General features: G+C 38.0%; 1 protein-coding gene across 1 annotated transcript; it reads left to right on the top strand.

Moving 5' to 3' along the window:
* Positions 1-648: 648 nt before the first annotated feature.
* On the top strand, positions 649-2,456 carry LOC145117226 (uncharacterized). Its single transcript, XM_079053538.1, has 2 exons — positions 649-803; positions 1,357-2,456. The coding sequence occupies exon 2, from the start codon at positions 1,371-1,373 to the stop codon at positions 2,340-2,342; it is 972 nt and encodes a 323-aa protein (XP_078909664.1). The 5' UTR covers positions 649-803; positions 1,357-1,370; the 3' UTR covers positions 2,343-2,456.
* The last annotated feature ends 17,019 nt before the right edge of the window (positions 2,457-19,475 follow it).

Below are 19,475 nucleotides of genomic sequence, written 5' to 3'. Positions count from 1 at the left end.
TTGAGGAACGGGAATGGATTTGGTTTTTAATTACCTATGCGTGTGTATGCGATTAAGGGTCTGGGTCCGCCGACTGGAAGCACGATTGATTGGATGTGAATGCAACGATCGACAGTGTTTGGAACACTCGATCGTGACACTGATTGGAGGTATCGACACGCTTGATCGTGAATTGTGGGGAAAAGGAAAACGCTATGATCGCTAATCTGTGAATCGTGAATTGGAAATTACAAGGAAGGGTATTGTTGTCCATTCATAATGTATTTTAATTATGATGATTTAATATTATGAAAAACAATTATAAATCAATAAAAAATACCAAAAAATAGATTTGGGTATATATGATATGAAAAAACATTAAGAAGGGCAAATGCGATATTTAGAATTTAGGTCGGGTAAATACGATATTTAGCTGTTTAGGAAGGACGTATATGAATTTCTCCCTTCTAAAAATCCGTAGTTTAGCAAGAACAAACCACAGTTTTGTTACAAAAAATGAAAAATAAAAATTATACAAAACTCCAAACCATAAGTTTGGACCAAAAAGTAGGCGCTCTTTAGTTAACTACGTTTTCTCTCTCGGTTGCTATTTTTGGTATTTTCTATAATTTATTTTTTTATAATTTTTTCTTAGGTTTACTCGGCAATTTAGGAACAACTCTGCAAGGGGTTTTCAGTTTTCACTTCTTACACAAGTAATCTGGATCAATAATAAACCCCCAAGGCGTTCCGATCCTGATTGAACAAGTCTCCTGTTAATTATTAAATCACTCTCCCTCGGCACAACATTCTTACTCGATCAGGTAAATTATTTGTACATCTCGATTTTGTGCGTGTTTGTTTATATGTGATTTGAGAGAATATGGATGTTAATGCATACATATCCTTTTCCTCGTATTAACTCGTGACCAGTGCGACAGAGCCATAATCATTATATTATCAGTACTCCACTTTCAATTTCGGTGCTACCAAACCCTTAATTTTTTTTATCTGCAAATTGTTCATATACATATTTGAGAGCAGTTGTGTCCTCTTTACTTATAAACTTGGAATTGGTCCAATTTAGTTTTATATGGTGCTGATTTGTTAGCTTTTATGTTTGCATTATATTAAGTTATTTATTTATATATTATTATTTTTTGATATTTTTCTTATAGTTTGGGTTTTTCTAGTTAAAATTTGACATGTACTTGACTCATCAATGCAATCATGAAATAGGTATCTTAGCTTAGTATTTTGTCCTGACGTTCTTTTAATACAATACAGTAAGCATTTGTATATATGTGTGCAACTCTTGTAAGCTGTATACGTTATGTCGAATTTTCATTACCATGTTCTGAAATGTTTATTTTACAGTGGTAAGTGTAGGAATGGCTAATACAAGTATTATGACTAGAAACCAGAATCATGATGATGCATTAAGCAGTAACATGATCAAGACTTGTGACAACAGTAATGCAGCACCTTGGTCAGATCTTAACCATGATGTGCTTCTATTAGTTATGATGCAACTTGGAGTTGTTGATTTTCTTGCATTCAGCAGAGTTTGCAAGTCATGGAGGTCAATCTCACTCTCTAACAAGAAAAGGTTTATGGCATCCAAACCACCCATGTTAATGCGTATCTCTACTCGTGGTAATGAGAAAGAGTACTGCCTGGAGGACTTTGGAGGAAAAAAATTCAAATCCATAATTCCTCATTCTAAAAGAAGGATCTATGTTGGATTAATTTGTGGCTACTTGATCTTGTATGGGTCGGCATCCAGGGACTTCTGGCTTGTGAATCCTATCACAGGACATGAACTTCATTTCCCTCGTGTCCCTGCGTATGTCTATAGCGGTGAATCAAGAGTTAGTGCTATCCTTGTCTTTTCATCTTCAACATCTAAATGGGTGTTTTTTATCTCGAAGAGATGCTCCTGTCGAATATGGTTTTCTATAGTGGGTGAAGGAACATGGAATCTTGTGTACACCACTTCCAACATCTTTGATATACATGCTTTCAAGGGGAAGATATATACCTTACACTCTATTGATCATTATTCATGGGAAGTAGGACATTTATGTGAAATGAGACTCAATCCAGAGCCCAAACTGACGTTACTTGAAACCAAGGATTTTCTGAAGCTAAACTTCTTGAAACCAAAGTTTGTAAGTTTGGGTGAAAATCTGACTCTGATTGAAGCCTATTTCAGAGATTCGTACAATGTTCAAGAAGTGGATTTTGGCAAAATGAAATGGGTGCCGTTTGAAGAGACAAGAGATGAATATGAATTTTTTAATATCGACACCGGGCCTATTCCTGCTATTATACGGGAGTCGTTGGTTGACCCTCAGTCATGACGTTACTGATAAAAGGAAAAAGGCAGGTTTTTAGCACGCTTGTTTTTGTGTTTTTATATTTTCTTATATTGAGAATCACCATTCGTGTATTTGGAATTTGCAATTTATTGTTTGGTTGTCACACACCCTTTTGCTTCAAGTTGCACAACTATCAATCATATATCCCTTTTATATGATGTCTTGCCCTTTTCTTTATGATCGATGTCTGATTCATTATGTGTAGCATATTGGCATGGTGTGTGTGCTTATGAAGGAGTTTTTGTATGTCTTTTGTGTAAATTGAAAATGTTCTCGAGAAAATGGTGGTGACTATGGAGGTGGTATTTCTTCCATTCCCGATTATGATTTTACTTATTGACCCGTGTTTACTATTTGTGTGTAGTTTTTTTTAATGACTCGTTCAGTTTATACTTGATAGTTTATTAGTTTTTATCGCATTATGATTTTTTGTTAATAGATCAAAAAGGTGGGTTTACATTGGATGAGATCGTTTTTGTCATCTTGAGAATTTAGCGTAGTCTTTTTCCTTTTAATTTATGAGCTAAAATACTTGATGAATCTCTTTGATGTTTTTCGTTCACCCTATATATGGTCTCCTAAATTCACACATTCACAGTCATTTTGATGATTCGTTGTTCATATGTTCTTGGTGATTGTTAATTTGGGTAAAAATGAAAAATCATAATATTTTATTGATGTCAATGTCAAAAGTATCTTATTACATGATATATATATATATATATATATATATATATATATATATATATATATATATATATATACTTTGGATTATCTTTCTTTTTTCAAAATTTCTTATATTTTTAGCCAAGCATTTTACTATTTGTTGACCATAATTAAGAGCTTGTGCTATCTATATGTTTCGTGCGGTGACTCCCACCATGTAGCTAGCTTGTACGTTTCTTTATCATATGTAGTTTGCCAATTTTCTGAATCCTAATTTTGTGGTTTCCATCACGCCATATGACATATTTGTTATGGAGATCTTACCATCTATTGCATATGTAAACAAACAAATATCAATTTCCGTAAGTAAACAACTATAGACACCAATAATTATAACCACTAAATAGGTATATAGTGAATGTTTTTAAACCTTTAACGTAATATCTTAACGGCCAAAATCTAAATTAGACCATTACGATAATCTAGTTTAGTGCACGTGTTATTACTCCAGCTAAACAACAATATATATGCTAACATGCTAATACTCACATGATGGGTAAGAGCATCCACAATGGTGAGTTCAATGGGAGAGTTGAATGAGGTGGCAAGTCCATGTGTCATTCAATGGATGAAACTCAACCATTGTGAGATGCCACCTTGGCATTCAATGGATTTGGAATTCAATGGCCATTGAACTCTTCAATGGCCATTGAACTCTTCAATGGGAAAGAGGAAAATTTTAATTCTTAAATATTTACTATAAATTGCATTTTGTAACCTTCTATTGAACTTTGTAGAGTTCAATGCATTGTAGAGAAAAATATAATAGAGTTGTATGGATTGTAGAATGATGATGTGAAAATCCATTGAACTCTATGGAGTTCAATGCATTGTGAATGCCCTAATTATGACTATATCTATACTGTTAATTATAACTATTTTAATAATTGTGACTAACGTTCAAGGGGATGATAACAAATATAACATTAATTGATCTATATATATATATATATATATATATATATATATATATATATATATATATATATATATATATATATATATATTCTCTAACCCGTATAGTATGTTTGAATAATACCATGCACATAAATTTCATCAATTTGTTGAATACTTGTAAGTTATTGGGTAGTTTTTTTTTGACTTGATTATAACCTAGAACTGTGCGTCTTCCGGAAGCATTAAAAAATAGCTCCAAAAGTTCACTCTAAGGCTGGAGGGAGTGGTGTCACTGAAACCGCACTCCCTCCTATGCCACATAGACGCCAACTCATATTTTTTCTTATTTCATCAATTTGAAACCACAAGATGGGAGTGGGAAAACGGTTAGGAGAGACAAAAGAAAAAAAGAAAAGAAAGAAGATGATTGGTTGAGAGAGGAGAGAAAGAGCAAGTAAAAGAGGAGATAGAGAAAGGGGAATGCGGCCGGGGACTACCGTGGTGCGGCCTCCACAGCACCCAGACCGCAGTGGAGGGGCGGTGTTCATGCTAAGGTGGAGGGAGACTACGGTCTCTACCGCAACTACTCCCCCAAGTCTAAGGTGTTGTTTGATTTTCTGAAGCAAAAATTCATGAAGTCTGCGGACCACCTCTGCAACCCTCTGCAGTAGAAGAGGTGGACCATACGGTTACAGAGTGTAATAAGAAGCGTGTTTGTTTTTTTAACATCTGTATACTGCTGCAGATATTAAAAAATTAAAATAAACTAATTTTATAAACCGAAAATAGTTTTTTAATACGTAAAATTTAATAATGTATAACATTTCGGCAACAATTAATGATATTTTAGTAAAAAATAATGATATTTCAACAAAAAATAAAGATATTTTAGTAAAAAATAATTATATTTCATTAATAAATTATCATTATTGAATATAAAAAAACGAAAAAAAAATTCAACAAGAGTAAACAAAAAAAACGAAAAAAAAGGTGAAATAAAATTTTAACAACATATAATCAAAATTACAGTAAGAAAAAAAGAAGAAGAAGATGTTGGAAGAGGTTGGAAGATGCAGTACAAGTGCTGCGCCAAACAGAGCACGCGCAGAGGTTTTTGACTCCGAAGACTTCTAAAAAACAAACAGCTGCGAGATGAAAAGTGTTGCGCGTGTGCTGCGCCGCGCAGCAATAAGAGGTTTGAAGAGGTTTTTCCAAAAAACAAACAACACCTAAGTCTCTAACTGAGGCATGTGATTTTCTCATTACAAGCTTATGAGCTTTAATGTAATATAACATATCAGCAACTTATATTTCCAGCTTTAGCATCTAACCATCAAATGTCACATAACAACAAAACAAAAACAAATTATAAACAAATTCATGATAAAAACTATAATTTATTCAATTATAATCATAAAATGGTTTCGTTATGACTGTCAAGTTTCAACATCCGTATCGTAATCTTCAAAAATACTTGGAGTTTTTATATGAGGTGAATGACACACCTTCATCTAAATAGAACAAAAATAGTTATTAATAAATTAAAAACATTAGAAATAATAATAATAAAACAAATGAATACCTTTGGTAAAAATTTACTACAACTAACTTTGTGAACTCATTAGAGCTTCTATTGTGTTTGGATTAAGTTGACTTCGATGTGGAATTGTCAGTCTGCACCTGCACTAAATGAGGATTTAGAAGCAACGGTAGAACATAAATGGCCAATATATCCTCGGTTATTGCTTGTAATTGGGGATACATTATTGCCTTTAGCTTCGACCACACCAAAATATCAAAGTCTTAAGATTCGGGCTTAACCCCTTCCTCTGACTAATGATCTCAATTGAAAGGAAAAAGAAAATAGTTAATTAATTTGGGCCCACATCTCTATCTCTCTGTGTGTGTGTGTGTACGTGTGTGTGTGTATTCCTTCACCAAATCATCACACTTCTTTTTGATTCTACTATAATTTGATTCATACAATCATTTAAAATTCTATAATTTCTATGTGGCGTGTATGGGGATCAAAACACACACAGAGGCAATTTTCTATATTTAATAATAATAAATACTTTAAAAAATATATTAAAAATATAATAGTCACAAGGATTATTTCTACAATTTTTGTAATAAAAGACAAAATTGCAAAAATGGTATATGTGGTATGCATTTTTTTGGGGGTTTTAGTCCAAACATCAACTGTTTTGGCTGGTGGTCCTTTTGACCATGGTTGCTTGTAATTTTGGTCCCTCGGAAAACTGAAAAGACTAAAATGTCCTTTCTGATATATACTTTTTATGTTTTTTCATTTTCATTTAAAGAAAAAAGAAAATAGTTAATTAATTAGGACCCACATCTCTCTCTCACACTTAAAATCAAAACCATGGCTTCCACCATACCTATACTTCTGCTTCCCCATTTCCTCGTCTATTTTCTTCTTTCTTTTTCGTCAATCGAAGCTAGCGTCTATGGTAACAAAGCATTAATGACAGGGAAGTGAATTCGAAGAAGCATACGACCAATAATTTCTTCTGTGAATTTATATGCGGTCTCTTCTTTCTTCTAGTTGGGTTTTCGATAAACAACAAACCTAGATTCGTAATGATCTTCATGATTTTCAGACTCTTGATAGGCTTTTGATTTCTAGTTTTGAAGTGAAATGATTTACAGGTTCTGCATTTTATCTTCTTCATTAAATCACATTTTCAGCCCACCATCCCACAACACCCAAATATTTTCCTCTCATCTTCTCCACACTTCTCTGTCCCTCTCACGTCTCTTTCTCCCTGTGAAACTTTGAGGTTCCAACGAAAACCATATCAAGGAAAGTGGAAATAGAGGTAACAATGATGAGGGTGGGTTTATGGACGAATCTAATCAAATTTAGGTTTAGGTTTCAAATGTCTGCATGTTTATGATTGGTACTCGGTAAACTTCCGAAAGGAATTTTCAGATCAAAAATTGTTTCAGATCAAGTTTAGGTTTAGGTTTCAAATCAGAACTCGATTCAGATTAGGATTAGGTTTCAGAAATCAATTTTCAGGTAATGTTGTGAAGGAGGATGAATGGACGATCAAAATGAAATTTGATTCAGGTTTCGGTTTCAGATCCGAAATCGCACCTGGTTTTTGATGTGTAAGTCATATGTTATGTTCTTATCGGATTGAGGTTTTTACAGAAAAGATGCTCCATATTTTCCGATGAGAGGGTGGTCCATATTGTTTTTCGATTCTCTTGCAACGGGCAGAACTCACTTTCTGGCTTGAAAATTTTGTCCGCATAGGTGTGATGGTAGAGATCGACTTGCAAAAGTCAGCTTGGAATCGATTGTAGTAACAATGATAAATGGATTGCAGAGATCGATTGCGAAAAATCTGGCTAGGAATCGGTTGTAAAAATCGATAATGAGGGGGTGTGTGTATGAAGGTGATTTGGTGGAAGCCATGGTATTGATTTTTGAGAGAGAGAGAGAGAGAGAGAGAGAGAGAGAGAGAGAGAGAGAGAGAGAGAGAGAGAGAGAGAGAGAGAGAGAGAGAGAGAGAGAGAGAGAGAGAGAGAATGAATGTGGGCCCCTTTTTATTTTTTTAATTATTAAAATAAATAAATTAGTATTAGATTTAAGAAGAAATGAAAGAAAATGAAAAATAAATATCATAAGGGTATTATAGTCATTTCACTATTCAGAGTGAACAAAAACACAACAAAACTAGCTCAAAAAGACCACGAAGCAAAAAAAGTCGGGATTTAGACTAAAACCCAAAAAAATACATATCACATGGACCATTTTTGCAATTTTGTGGTCATAACATAATTATTTATTTCTATATTTTTGTCATAAAATAATTATTAACTCCTCCGGCCCTTCCAAACCTCCGCTCAAAAAACAAATAAGAAAAATGACAAAATCTTTTATGAAAATAACGATTTAGGAGAACTCTAGTTTTTTTTAACACCTTAAATCTGGATGAATAAACCCCTCAAGGCGTACTGTGAGCCGAACCCTTCCAATCCCGATAGATAAATTGCGGGAAGTCGAGTTCTACCAGTTACTTGTTAAATCACTCTCCTTCGGCACAACTTTCTCACTCGATCAGGTAAATTATTTCTCGAGTAGATCTCGATTTTGTGCGATTTGAGATAATTTGGATGTTAATGCGTGATCACATATCCGTTTTCTCATATTTTCGACACAGCCATAATCACTATAATTGGTCCATTTCAGTTTTATATTGTGCTGATTTGTTCGATTTTATGTTTCCTTTATAGTAGCTCAGTTTAGTTTTTTATATATTTTCTCACATTTGAGGTTTTCATAATTAATATTTGACATGTACTTGGGTACAAATCCATATATGATCACCAATTCGATCGTGAAATAGGTATCTTAGCTTAGTATTTTGTCCTGACGATCTTTTTAATACAATATGTATGATCCTGTTACTTCTTGAGTTTGAGTTCTTTCTTTTTTTCTTGCAACATTCACTAAAAATTGATTATTTGAGAAGGGCAGCATTGTCTGTATGTGTATGTGTATGCAACTCATGTATCTTATGTGGAATTTTTAATTACCAAGTTCTCAAATGTTTATTCTACTGTGGCAAGTGTAGGAATGGCTAATACAAGTAGTATGACTAGAAACCAGAATCATGATGATGCATCAAGCAGTAACAGGATCAAGGCTTGTGACAACAGTGATGCAACACCTTGGTCAGATCTTAACCATGATGTGCTTCTATTAGTTATGATGCAACTGGGACTTGTTGATTTTCTTGCATTCAGCAGAGTTTGCAAGTCATGGAGGTCACTCGCACTTGTTAACAGGAACAGGTTCCTGGCATCCAAACCACCCATGTTGATGTATATCTCTACTCGTGCTAATGAGAAAGAGTGCTTGTTAGAGGACTTTGAAGGAAGAAAACTCAAAACCATAATTCCCCATTCTGAAGGCTGGACCTATTTTGGATCAAGTTGTGGTTACTTGATTTTGTATGGGAGTGAAACCAAGGACTTCGGGCTTGTGAATCCTATCACCAGGCATGAACATCATTTCCCTAATGTCCCCTCTGATGTCTATAGTGGTGAATCAGGAGGATTCAGTGCTATCCTTGTCTTTTCATCTTCAATATCTAGATGTGTACGTGTTTGTTATCTTAAAGATATTCACCTCTCAAATATGGTTTTCTATAGTGAATAAGGGAGACTGGAATTATGTGTCCTCCACTTTCCGCCTCCTTGATATACATGCTTTCAAGGGGAAGATATATGCGTTACCAAATGCCTACTCCGACTGCGGTAGTCTTACGTGGGAAGTAAGACATTTATGTGAAATGAGACTCGATCCAGAGCCCAAACTGACGTTACTCAAAACCATGAATTTTCTGAAGAGAAAACTCTTTCGCCTGAACTTTTTAAGTTCAGGTGAAAACCTCTATGTGATGGAAACGTGTGGAAAATATTTGTGCAATGTTCATGAACTAGATTTTGGCGAAATGAAATGGGTGCCGTTTGAAAAGACCAGAGATGAATACACATTTTTTATTAGCGACTCGGAGCCAGATGCTGGTTCTTCTGTTAAACAAGAGTCGTTTGTTGAGCCCCAGTCACCATACAAGCGATATTATGTTACTGATAAAAGTGAAAAGGGCAGGTTCTGTACTGCAAACATGTGGTACTTTCCTCATGAATGTTTGAATGTTGATCTCTTACATGAGTGATGACTTGTTAGTACTCTTATTTTTGTTTTTTATACTTTCAGATGTTGAGAACCACCACTGGTGTATTTTGGATTTTGCAATTAATCCTTTGGTGGTCACCCACCCTTTTGCTTGAAGTTGCAGAACTTACAATTATATATCCCTTTTATGTGATGACTTGCTTTTTTCTTTATAATGGATGTCTCATTCATTATGTGTAGCATGTTGGTATGTTGTGTTCACGAAGGAGTTTTTGTATGTCTTTTGTGTAAATTAAAAATGTTATCGAGAAAATGGTGGTGACTGTGGAGGTGGTATTTTTGCCATTCTCGATTATGATTAAACTTTATGACCCATGTTTTACTATTTTTGTGTATTTTTTTTAATGACTCGTTCAGTTTATTCTTGATAGATTTTATCGCATGATGATTTTTTGTCGAAATTCACACAATCATTTTGATGGTTAGTTGTTTATATGTTCTTGGTGATTGTTAGTTTGGGTAAAAATGCAAATTCACAATATTTAATCTTAGTTGAATGTTAATGTCAAAGCATTATGTTGATGCTTTGATCTAGTTTCTTATTACATGATACAGTATATACTTTGGTTTATGCTTTTTTTTTTTCAAAAGTTCTTATATTTTTAGCCAAGAATATTATGATTTGTTGACCATAATTAAGAGCTTGTGCTAATTTCTGTCTATATATTTCCTGCATGACTCCCACCATGTAGCTTGTACATCTCTTTATCATATGTAGTCTGCCAATTTTCTGAATCCTAATTTTTGGTTTTCATCATGCCATATGACATATTTGTTTTGGAGATCTTACCACTAATTTCATATATTTGCTTGAACACCCTAAAACAAACAAAATATCGATATAGAATTCCGCTAAGTAAACAACTATAGTCACCAATAATTATAATCACTAAATAGGATATAGATCCGGTAAGAAATTTTTTTTGGTAGGAAGGTAAGAAGTTTTTTTTCTACATATTTTTTTGACGAACAAAATAAATGAATCACTAGATGATTCATTTGTAAGATGATTCACAAGAAAAAATTCCCAAAAAAACATCTTTATGATTCATTTTTAAGTAAATTAAAAAAAATTCATTTTTATGACAATTTTAGTGAATAACAACAAAATCATTGTATAAATGAATCATCGAGATGTTTTTTTGAGAATTTTTTCTTGTGAATCATCTTACAAATGAATCATCTAATGATTCATTTTGTTTGTTCGCGAAAAAAATATGTAGAAAAAATACTTCTTACCTTCCTATCAAAAATTTCCTTCTTATTTGATCTTGACTCTCACTAAATAAGTATATATGAATGCTTCTAAACCTTTAACGCAATGGCTTAACGGCCAAAATCTAAACTAGACCATTACGATACTCTAGTTTAGTGCACGTGTTAGTATTCCAACTAACAACAATGTATATGCTAACATGCTAATACTCACGTGATGGCTAATCATGACTATATCTATACCTTTAATTATAACCATTTTAATAATTGCGACTAATGTTGAAGGGGATGATAAAAAATATAACATTATTCTCAAACAAAATTTCATTCTCTAACCCGTATAGTATGTTTGAATAATACCATGCACATAAATAATTAACAACAATCTATACCCCCCATTCGATTCCCGTTAGATGCAGATCTTGATTTTTCAAACGAAGTCATTGGATTTTCATGCAGTCGACCCACATAAGTGATAAAAATTATTCCCAGTAGCCCTACATACGCCGTATACGATTTGTGTTGATCGATTCGCGCTTCATCAATTCTATGCAGCTCCTTCTTGGTCGATTTTGCCACCAGTTTATTCCAATCGAAGGTATGACTGCACTATTCACTTTTAATATTGCTATGATTTTGTGTAGGTTGAATTTTGTGACAACCCGAAACTTCTATCTTGTACCTTAGTCAAATTCTATCAATGTTAAACTCGTTTCAGCTATCTTTAGCATTGTTTTGAGCCTGTTTGGATGATCTAAAGCCTTGTACACCCAAAGTTTGAATTAGGGATGGGTTGGTTTAAGATTTAGGGTTGCAAATAGGCCAAACACTCCATCAAAAGGAGTGTGTGGCCACACACATGAGTGTATGGCCGCACACCCGAGTGTATGGCCGCACACATGAGTGTGTGGCCGCACACCCGACTGTATGGCCGCACACAGGAGTGTGTGGCCGCACACCCGAGTGTATGGCCGCACACACGAGTGTGTGGCTGCACACCCATCCTCCAGCCGCACACTCATCCCTATTTATATAGGGTGACCCCTTCACTAATTCCTTTCATTTGGTTGCACTCTACTTTCTCTCTCTAAAAACTTCATCCAAGAACGCTCTCAAGGCCTAAAAAACGTGAGTTTTCCATCACCTAGCTTATCATACATGAAGGACCCTTTGATCTAAGCCCTTAACCATCAAAGTTCATCATGTTCTTCATCACATGAAGGTGTACGGCCGCACACCTTCATAAGGTAGCCGTACACACCTTAAAGCTCTCCAAAGTGAAGAGTTTGGCCTTCATTCACTAGTAGGACTTGGTATTAGCACTAGAACATCTAAAAATCGACATTTCGGGCACAAATGAGGAGTGTACGGCAGCACACTCTTGTGTACGGCCGCACACACCCTCTGTACGGCCGCACACTCCTGTGTGCAACCACACACACAACCTGGCCGCACACACACCCTAATGACCATACACCTCCTTTGTTTGATCACATAAGGTCCCGACAAGCATTTCCAAGTCCTTAGGGTGGTTTCCCGTCATGTTTTGTCATGGAATACCTATATCTAATACATATATGTGCTATTATATGTTACTAGGATCCACTTGAGTGCGAAACCTCAATTGACACTCAACACTCGTAACCGATCATCCGCTCGAATCACCCGTCAAACAGTGAGTTCATACCCCTACATTTTCCGTGTTTTTAATGTTTTCAGGGGGGGGGGGGAATACAAGCCAAACTCTAAGTATTTTGTTAATTTTAAACTTATTAATGCAGTCCAACGATTTCCACGTTTAATAACATATTCGGATATTTTATCTCTTTTTGTAATATGTTGAACATAAGGGAAACTTATATTTTGGAAATCCAACTTCATAGCTTTCAGAAAGGTTTTTACAAAGCATTTTCCATATCAACTCTAATAAACTATAATGGGTATAGTTTGGGATAACCCTCTAGGCAGTCTCTACTTAATCAGATTTCATAAATGAATATATATAAACTATGGCAGATTTAGTTTATGTAATATGTTTTCTCAGAAGTATAAAGTACATTTATCCAAGGATAATTACTGTTTTATACTGATTTCTCGCTAGTAAACTAGATTATACGGAATTGTGAGGTGCTACTTCAATACTGTACCCTTAGGTGTATAGTGATAAATCCTTTTAGTATAACCAGAGTCTCCTGGAGGGAGAGCGTGAGATTTGTGAATAGATCTATTCGGGACTGACAATCCCACACCAGAACTGCTAGCTACAGTTAGGCGGGCACGCCTGTGGTGAACAAATGTCATTTAGCTTAACGCCCGAAGAACGTTATAAAGGTCTCTCGGTCATATCAAGTATGGTTATACGACTCGCAAATAAGTATAAACTAACTTTGTTTACAGACTCTACCCTTCATGAGTTTTTTTTAGTAATAAAACTACTTATATATACAGATAGTATTCAGGGATTTCTAAACTGGCATCTCTACCTCTAGGACGGATAACATGATTTCTAAAACTGATGGTTTATCTTTTACTAATAGATACTCTTTCAACACTACCTTTCATAAGAAAATATAGGATTTTCTTGAGGAACACTTTTCAAAAGAATGAAAGAACATTTTTCTCTAAAAACTAAATGCTTATGAACTCACCAGCTTTATGCTGATATTTTTCAAACTGCTTATATTCTCAGGGAATTAGTAGACAGGTACTTCCAGGACTTCGGTGAAGCCGGAGCAATAAGAGTCATGTTTTCTATATTATACATACTTTTGATGTATTTAAAACAAGTTTCAAACTGATGTAAACATTTTTCATATTTGTATTCAATGTTTGGTTGTGTTTACTATGCTTGCTATACAAATGTTGTGATACTACGCATGACGTCCTCCACCCCGGAACGTTTCCGCCATCGCGGTTTCAGGGTGTGACAGATTGGTATCAGAGCCCTTGTTTATAGTGAACTAAGTATACCGAACCTTACATGGTATACAACTATAAATATTAAGGGGCCTAAGTGCTCTAAACTAAAAGTATACTTTCAAAAATACAAGTATTTTTATATAAGTATATAAGCATACCCGAGTATCAGAATCTATGTCGTAAGTAGAACAAAACAAAAGTATTTGGATGTTGGACACTAAGGTTAAACCTGGGCAGTTATGTAATCATGTCTAGGGTGAATATAGCATGATCAACTATATTCAATCGAGACATGACCAACATGTGCTTGGGAGTGACTGTGGTGTTACAGCAGGCCTAAAACTTACCAAAATCATCTCACATAAAATACTATAGGAGTATTTTAGCTAGAGCCAAACTCAGTATATAGATTCACTCTAAGTGTTGCTACCTCTTCTTCCTTAAGCAATAACTTACTTGCATTAGTAAACTTTCTGTGCTTATCGCTGGGTAGAACACTATTATTATCAGGATGAGATATATATTATTTTTATATATCTCGAGGACTTACAATCCTCTTCTTCCTGATTGTTTCTAGAACAAGATGCCTCCCCGACCAAGACCCATCAGAAGGAACGACGACACTCCGCCACCACCACCACCTCCTCAGTTCGACCCTGTCATGTTTCAGGCAGCAGTTACAGCCGCCGTGACTGCAGCAATGGCACAAGTGAATGCTGGTAGGGCTGGGGGTGGAACCGACCCTCAGAGACAAGATGGAAGTCAGGGACATCAAAAAGAGTGTTCCTACAAAGACTTCATGACTGCAAAACCCAAATCCTTCGATGGAAATGGAGGTGTCATCGCTTTGACTCGATGGTTCAAGAAGATCGAATCCATCTTCGAAATTTGCGTCTGTTCTGAAGCAAACAAGGTGAGGTTCGCCGCCTGCACCTTCACCGATAGAGCTTTGACCTGGTGGAATGGTCGAGTCAAAACCCTAACCCTGCCAGTGGCTAATGCCATGGGTTGGGAAAGACTGAAGGAACTCATGCTTGCAGAATACTGCCCGAGTGGCGAAGTGCAAAAGTTGGAGCACGAACTCTGGAACTTGAAGATGAAGGGTTCCGACATCGCTGCGTACACCGCGAGATTCTGTGATCTGGCTCTCCTCTGTCCGGGAATGGTCACCCCGGAAAGCAAGAAAATCGAGAGGTACATTTGGGGACTAACGCAACCAACCAAAGGGAATGTCTTGGCTGCTAGGCCGATTACTTTCGAAAGCGCCAAGGATCTGGCACAGACTCTGATCGATCATGGAATCGATCTGGATGAGGTGGCAGCTGTCTCCGAGCCACAAAAGGAGAGTGGTGAGAAGAAGAAGAAATTATGGAACAAACGCAAGGGTCAGTCTTCGCAGGAGCCCTCCAAGAAGCAACAAACAGTGGCAGTCCACGCTGCTACTACTACTACTGCTACTCCCACTGCTGTTCCAACCACCCAAGCTCCTACCGATGGTTATTCAGGGAAACTACCTCTGTGCAACAAGTGTACTTTTCATCATCACGGACCCTTCCGTGATTTGAATTGCAACAACTGTGGAAGGAAGGGACACACGACCCGATACTGCAGAGCACCAGCCCAACCAACCAATCCGACTCCTGGAGCGGGTGCCAGCCAAGCCTACTATGGATGTGGAGAAGTTGGGCATTTCAAAAGAAACTGCCCCAAAGCGACAACAGGTGGCAATGCAGGAAGGGTGATGGCAATGGGCCAGGAGGAAGCGGTCGCTGATCCTACCGTTGTTATGGGTACGTTCCTCCTTGACAACTCTCATGCATGCATTCTTTTTTATTCTGGTGCGGAGAGGAGTTTTGTTAGCCATGCATTCAAACATCTAATCAAATGTAAATCCCAACCTTTAACCGAAACGTTCACCGTCGAGATGGCTAATGGAAAGAAAGAGAGCGCGAACGATATATTCATAGGCTGTACTCTTACCTTTGGAAATCATTCCTTTCCTATCGATCTTATGCCTGTATCTATTAAGAGTTTCGATGTCATTATCGGTATGGATTGGTTGAGCCCCAATCATGCTGATATCCTTTGTTTCGAAAAAGCTATTCGCCTCAACCTTCCCTCTGGCAAAGCCCTTATGATTTATGGTGATAAACTCAGTTCAAACCTTCGTATCATCTCGTGCGTCAAAGCTCAGAAGTACCTGCGAAAAGAATGCCATGCGTTTCTAGATCATGTCGTTAATGAGACACAAGAGGGTAAAGACCTCGAGAGCATCCCCGAAGTCTGCAACTTTCCTGATGTCTTCCCTGAAGATCTCCCAGGAATTCCTCCCGAGCGTCAAGTCGAGTTTCGCATCGACTTGATCCCCGGAGCTACTCCTGTAGCTAAGTCTCCTTACCGTTTAGCGCCAGCGGAAATGCAGCAATTATCCAGCCAGCTCAATGAGCTGATCAGCAAAGGATTCATAAGGCCGAGTTCCTCACCCTGGGGAGCTCCGACCTTATTTGTGAAAAAGAAGGATGGATCCTTTCAGATGTGCATTGACTACCGAGAGCTGAATAAGCTGACCATCAAGAACCGATATCCCTTACCCAGAATCGATGATCTCTTCTACCAACTTCAGGGAGCCAGTTATTTCTCAAAGATCGATCTAAGATCAGGGTACCATCAGTTGCGAGTTCACGAGAATGATGTGCCCAAGACAGCATTCCGAACTCGCTATAGACACTACGAGTTTGTGGTAATGCCCTTTGGTCTGACCAACGCACCGACAGTATTCATGGACCTGATGAATCGGGTGTGCCGTCCTTTCTTAGACAAGTTCGTGATTGTGTTCATCGACGATATACTTGTCTATTCGCAGAGTGAGAACGATCATAAACATCATTTGAGGCAGGTGCTGGAAACCTTAAGGGCAGAGAAGCTGTATGCAAAATTTTCAAAATGTGAGTTCTGGATCAGGAAGGTGAATTTCCTTGGTCACGTGGTTAGCAAAGAAGGCATACACGTGGACCCTTCCAAGATCAAAGCGATACAGAATTGGTCTGCACCAAAGACGCCCACAGAAATCCGACAATTCTTGGGTCTCGCTGGCTATTATCGCAGATTTATCCAGAATTTCTCCAGAATTGCCAAACCCTTAACCAATCTGACTCAGAAAGGCGTACCCTTTTGTTGGAGTGAGAAGCAAGACACTGCGTTCCAAACATTGAAGCGGGCCCTATGCAGCGCACCTATCTTGTCCCTGATTGAAGGGACGGAGAACTTCGTTGTCTACTGTGATGCATCTAATCAGGGCCTAGGCTGTGTGCTCATGCAGCGAGGAAAGGTCATCGCCTACGCCTCGAGACAGTTGAAAACGCACGAGGTCAATTACACAACTCATGATTTAGAGTTGGGAGTAGTGGTCTTTGCGTTAAAGATCTGGAGACATTATCTCTATGGAACCAAGTGCACTATCTTCACTGAACATAAAAGTTTGCACCATATCTTCGACCATAAGGACCTAAACATGAGACAACGACGATGGGTTGAGCTACTCAGTGATTACGAGTGCGAAATCCGCTACCATCCCGGCAAGGCCAATGTGGTGGCGGATGCCCTCAGCTGAAAAGAGTACTCAGGTCGTAGAGTGAAGGCATTAACCATGACTATCCATTCCCATTTATCCGCGCAAATCAAAGAGGCTCAGCTGGAAGCCTTAAAACCAGAGAACATGCCGGGTGAAGCCTTGAGAGGAATGGAAAAGAACCTAGAGATCAAGGGAGACGAAGTCTATTATTTCATGGACCGGATCTGAACCCCAAAGTTCGGTGGTTACAGAGAGGTTATAATGAACGAAGCTCACAAGACTAGATACTCCGTTCACCCAGGTTCGGACAAGATGTACCTCGATCTCAAGAAACTGTATTGGTGGCCGAAAATGAAAGCAGAGATCGCTACCTTCGTGGGCAAGTTCCTGACTTGTGCCAAGGTGAAGGTTGAATATCAAAAGCCCTCAGGTCTACTCCATCAGCTAGAGATACCTGAGTGGAAGTGGGAAAGGATAACGATGGATTTTATCACCAAGTTACCCAGATCTCCGAGTGGGCACGATGCCATCTGGGTAATTGTCGATCGGTTAACGAAGTCCGCCCACTTCCTGCCAATCAAAGAAAACTTCAAGATGGAGAGACTCACATGGATCTACATTCAAGAGATAGTTCACCTTCATGGGGTACCTGTATCCATTATCTCCGACTGAGATAGCAGGTTTACCTCGAGATTCTGGCAATCACTACAGAAGGCTCTTGGAAATAAATTGGATATGAGCACGACTTATCATCCGTAGACTGATGGACAGAGTGAGAGAACAATTCAGACCTTGGAAGATATGTTGAGAGCCTAAGCCATCGACTTCGGCGCGTGATGGGACACTCATCTTCCTTTGGTCGAATTTTCCTACAACAACAGCTACCATACCAGCATCAAGGTTGCGCCGTTTGAAGCCTTCTATGGCCGCAAGTGCAGATCCCCTCTGTGCTGGGCTGAAGTGGGTGACACACAGCTAGTCAAGGGTCAAGTCCCCGACAACACTCTCAGTAGTCCTGAGATTATCCGAGAGACGACTGAAAAGATCGTGCAAATCCGAGAACAACTGAAAGCCTCATGAGATAGACAAAAGAGCTACGCCGATAAACGACGAAAACCCTTGGAATTCCAGGTCGGTGACCGCGTCCTTTTCAAGGTCTCACCATGGAAAGGCATGATACTGTAACGCCACGATTTTCAGGTATTGTTTAAATAAGATTTTTTGGGTTAAGCTCTACTCGACGAGTTGGTTGACCTACTCGTCGAGGAGCAGCGGGGTGGGATCGCGTGTTAAGTGACCTACTCGACGAGTCCATATTGGGACTCGGCGAGTAGGAGCTGGCAGATGAAACCCTAAATCCCGGGGTTTGCACACCTATTTAAAGGAACCTCAGCCTCCTTTGGCCTCTTTACAGTCTTTGAGAGCCCCTTAAAACCCTAATACGTGTGTGTGTGTGTGCCCATTGTGTGTTTGAAGCTTGAAGAGAGGATCTTTGGAGGGAGAAGGCTTAGAGGAGAAGGAGATTGGAGCAAGTAGAGTGTGGGAATCAACTCTTATCTCAGTTATCACCTTCTGGAGGTAACCAAATCACCTTTTCCTTGTGAATCTCTTCTATTGGTTGAGTTTTAGGGTTTTTGGTGAGACATTAAGTTGGAAAGATGAGCTATGGGCTAGATCTGAGATTTTAACTTCAGATCTGGACCCTCCTTGGATTCTATAAGCATAAAGTTACAGTCTTGGTCATGATTGAGGTCCCTTTTGAGCATAAAGTTCCATTAAGAACTTAAAATAGGCATTTAGAGCCTTTATAGCCATGCATGCACGTAAAGTTTGCAACTTTACGTGATAAGCATGCCCTAGAAGCCTGGATATGTGATTTGGAGCCGCTGCATGGATCAAAACAAGTCTGTATGGAAAAGGGACTGAATGGACTCGGCGAGTCTCAAGGTTGACTCGGCGAGTCACATGAAGATGGCCGTGGACTCGACGAGTTGGATGAACAACTCGGCGAGTCCGATGAAGATTACCATAAGACTCGACGAGTTGAAGA

This window comes from Lactuca virosa, chromosome 5, assembly GCF_052849685.1.
Source record: "Lactuca virosa cultivar CGN04683 chromosome 5, Lactuca_virosa_CGN04683_v6, whole genome shotgun sequence".
Classification (NCBI taxonomy): Eukaryota; Viridiplantae; Streptophyta; class Magnoliopsida; order Asterales; family Asteraceae; genus Lactuca; species Lactuca virosa.
The sequence above is the reverse complement of the archived record's forward strand: the minus strand, read 5'-3'. Positions and strand labels throughout refer to the sequence as shown.

Coding starts and splice junctions, on each gene's coding strand:
- LOC145117226 (XM_079053538.1), top strand. CDS start 1,371: ATGGCTAATACAAGTATTATGACTAGAAACCAGAATCATGATGATGCA.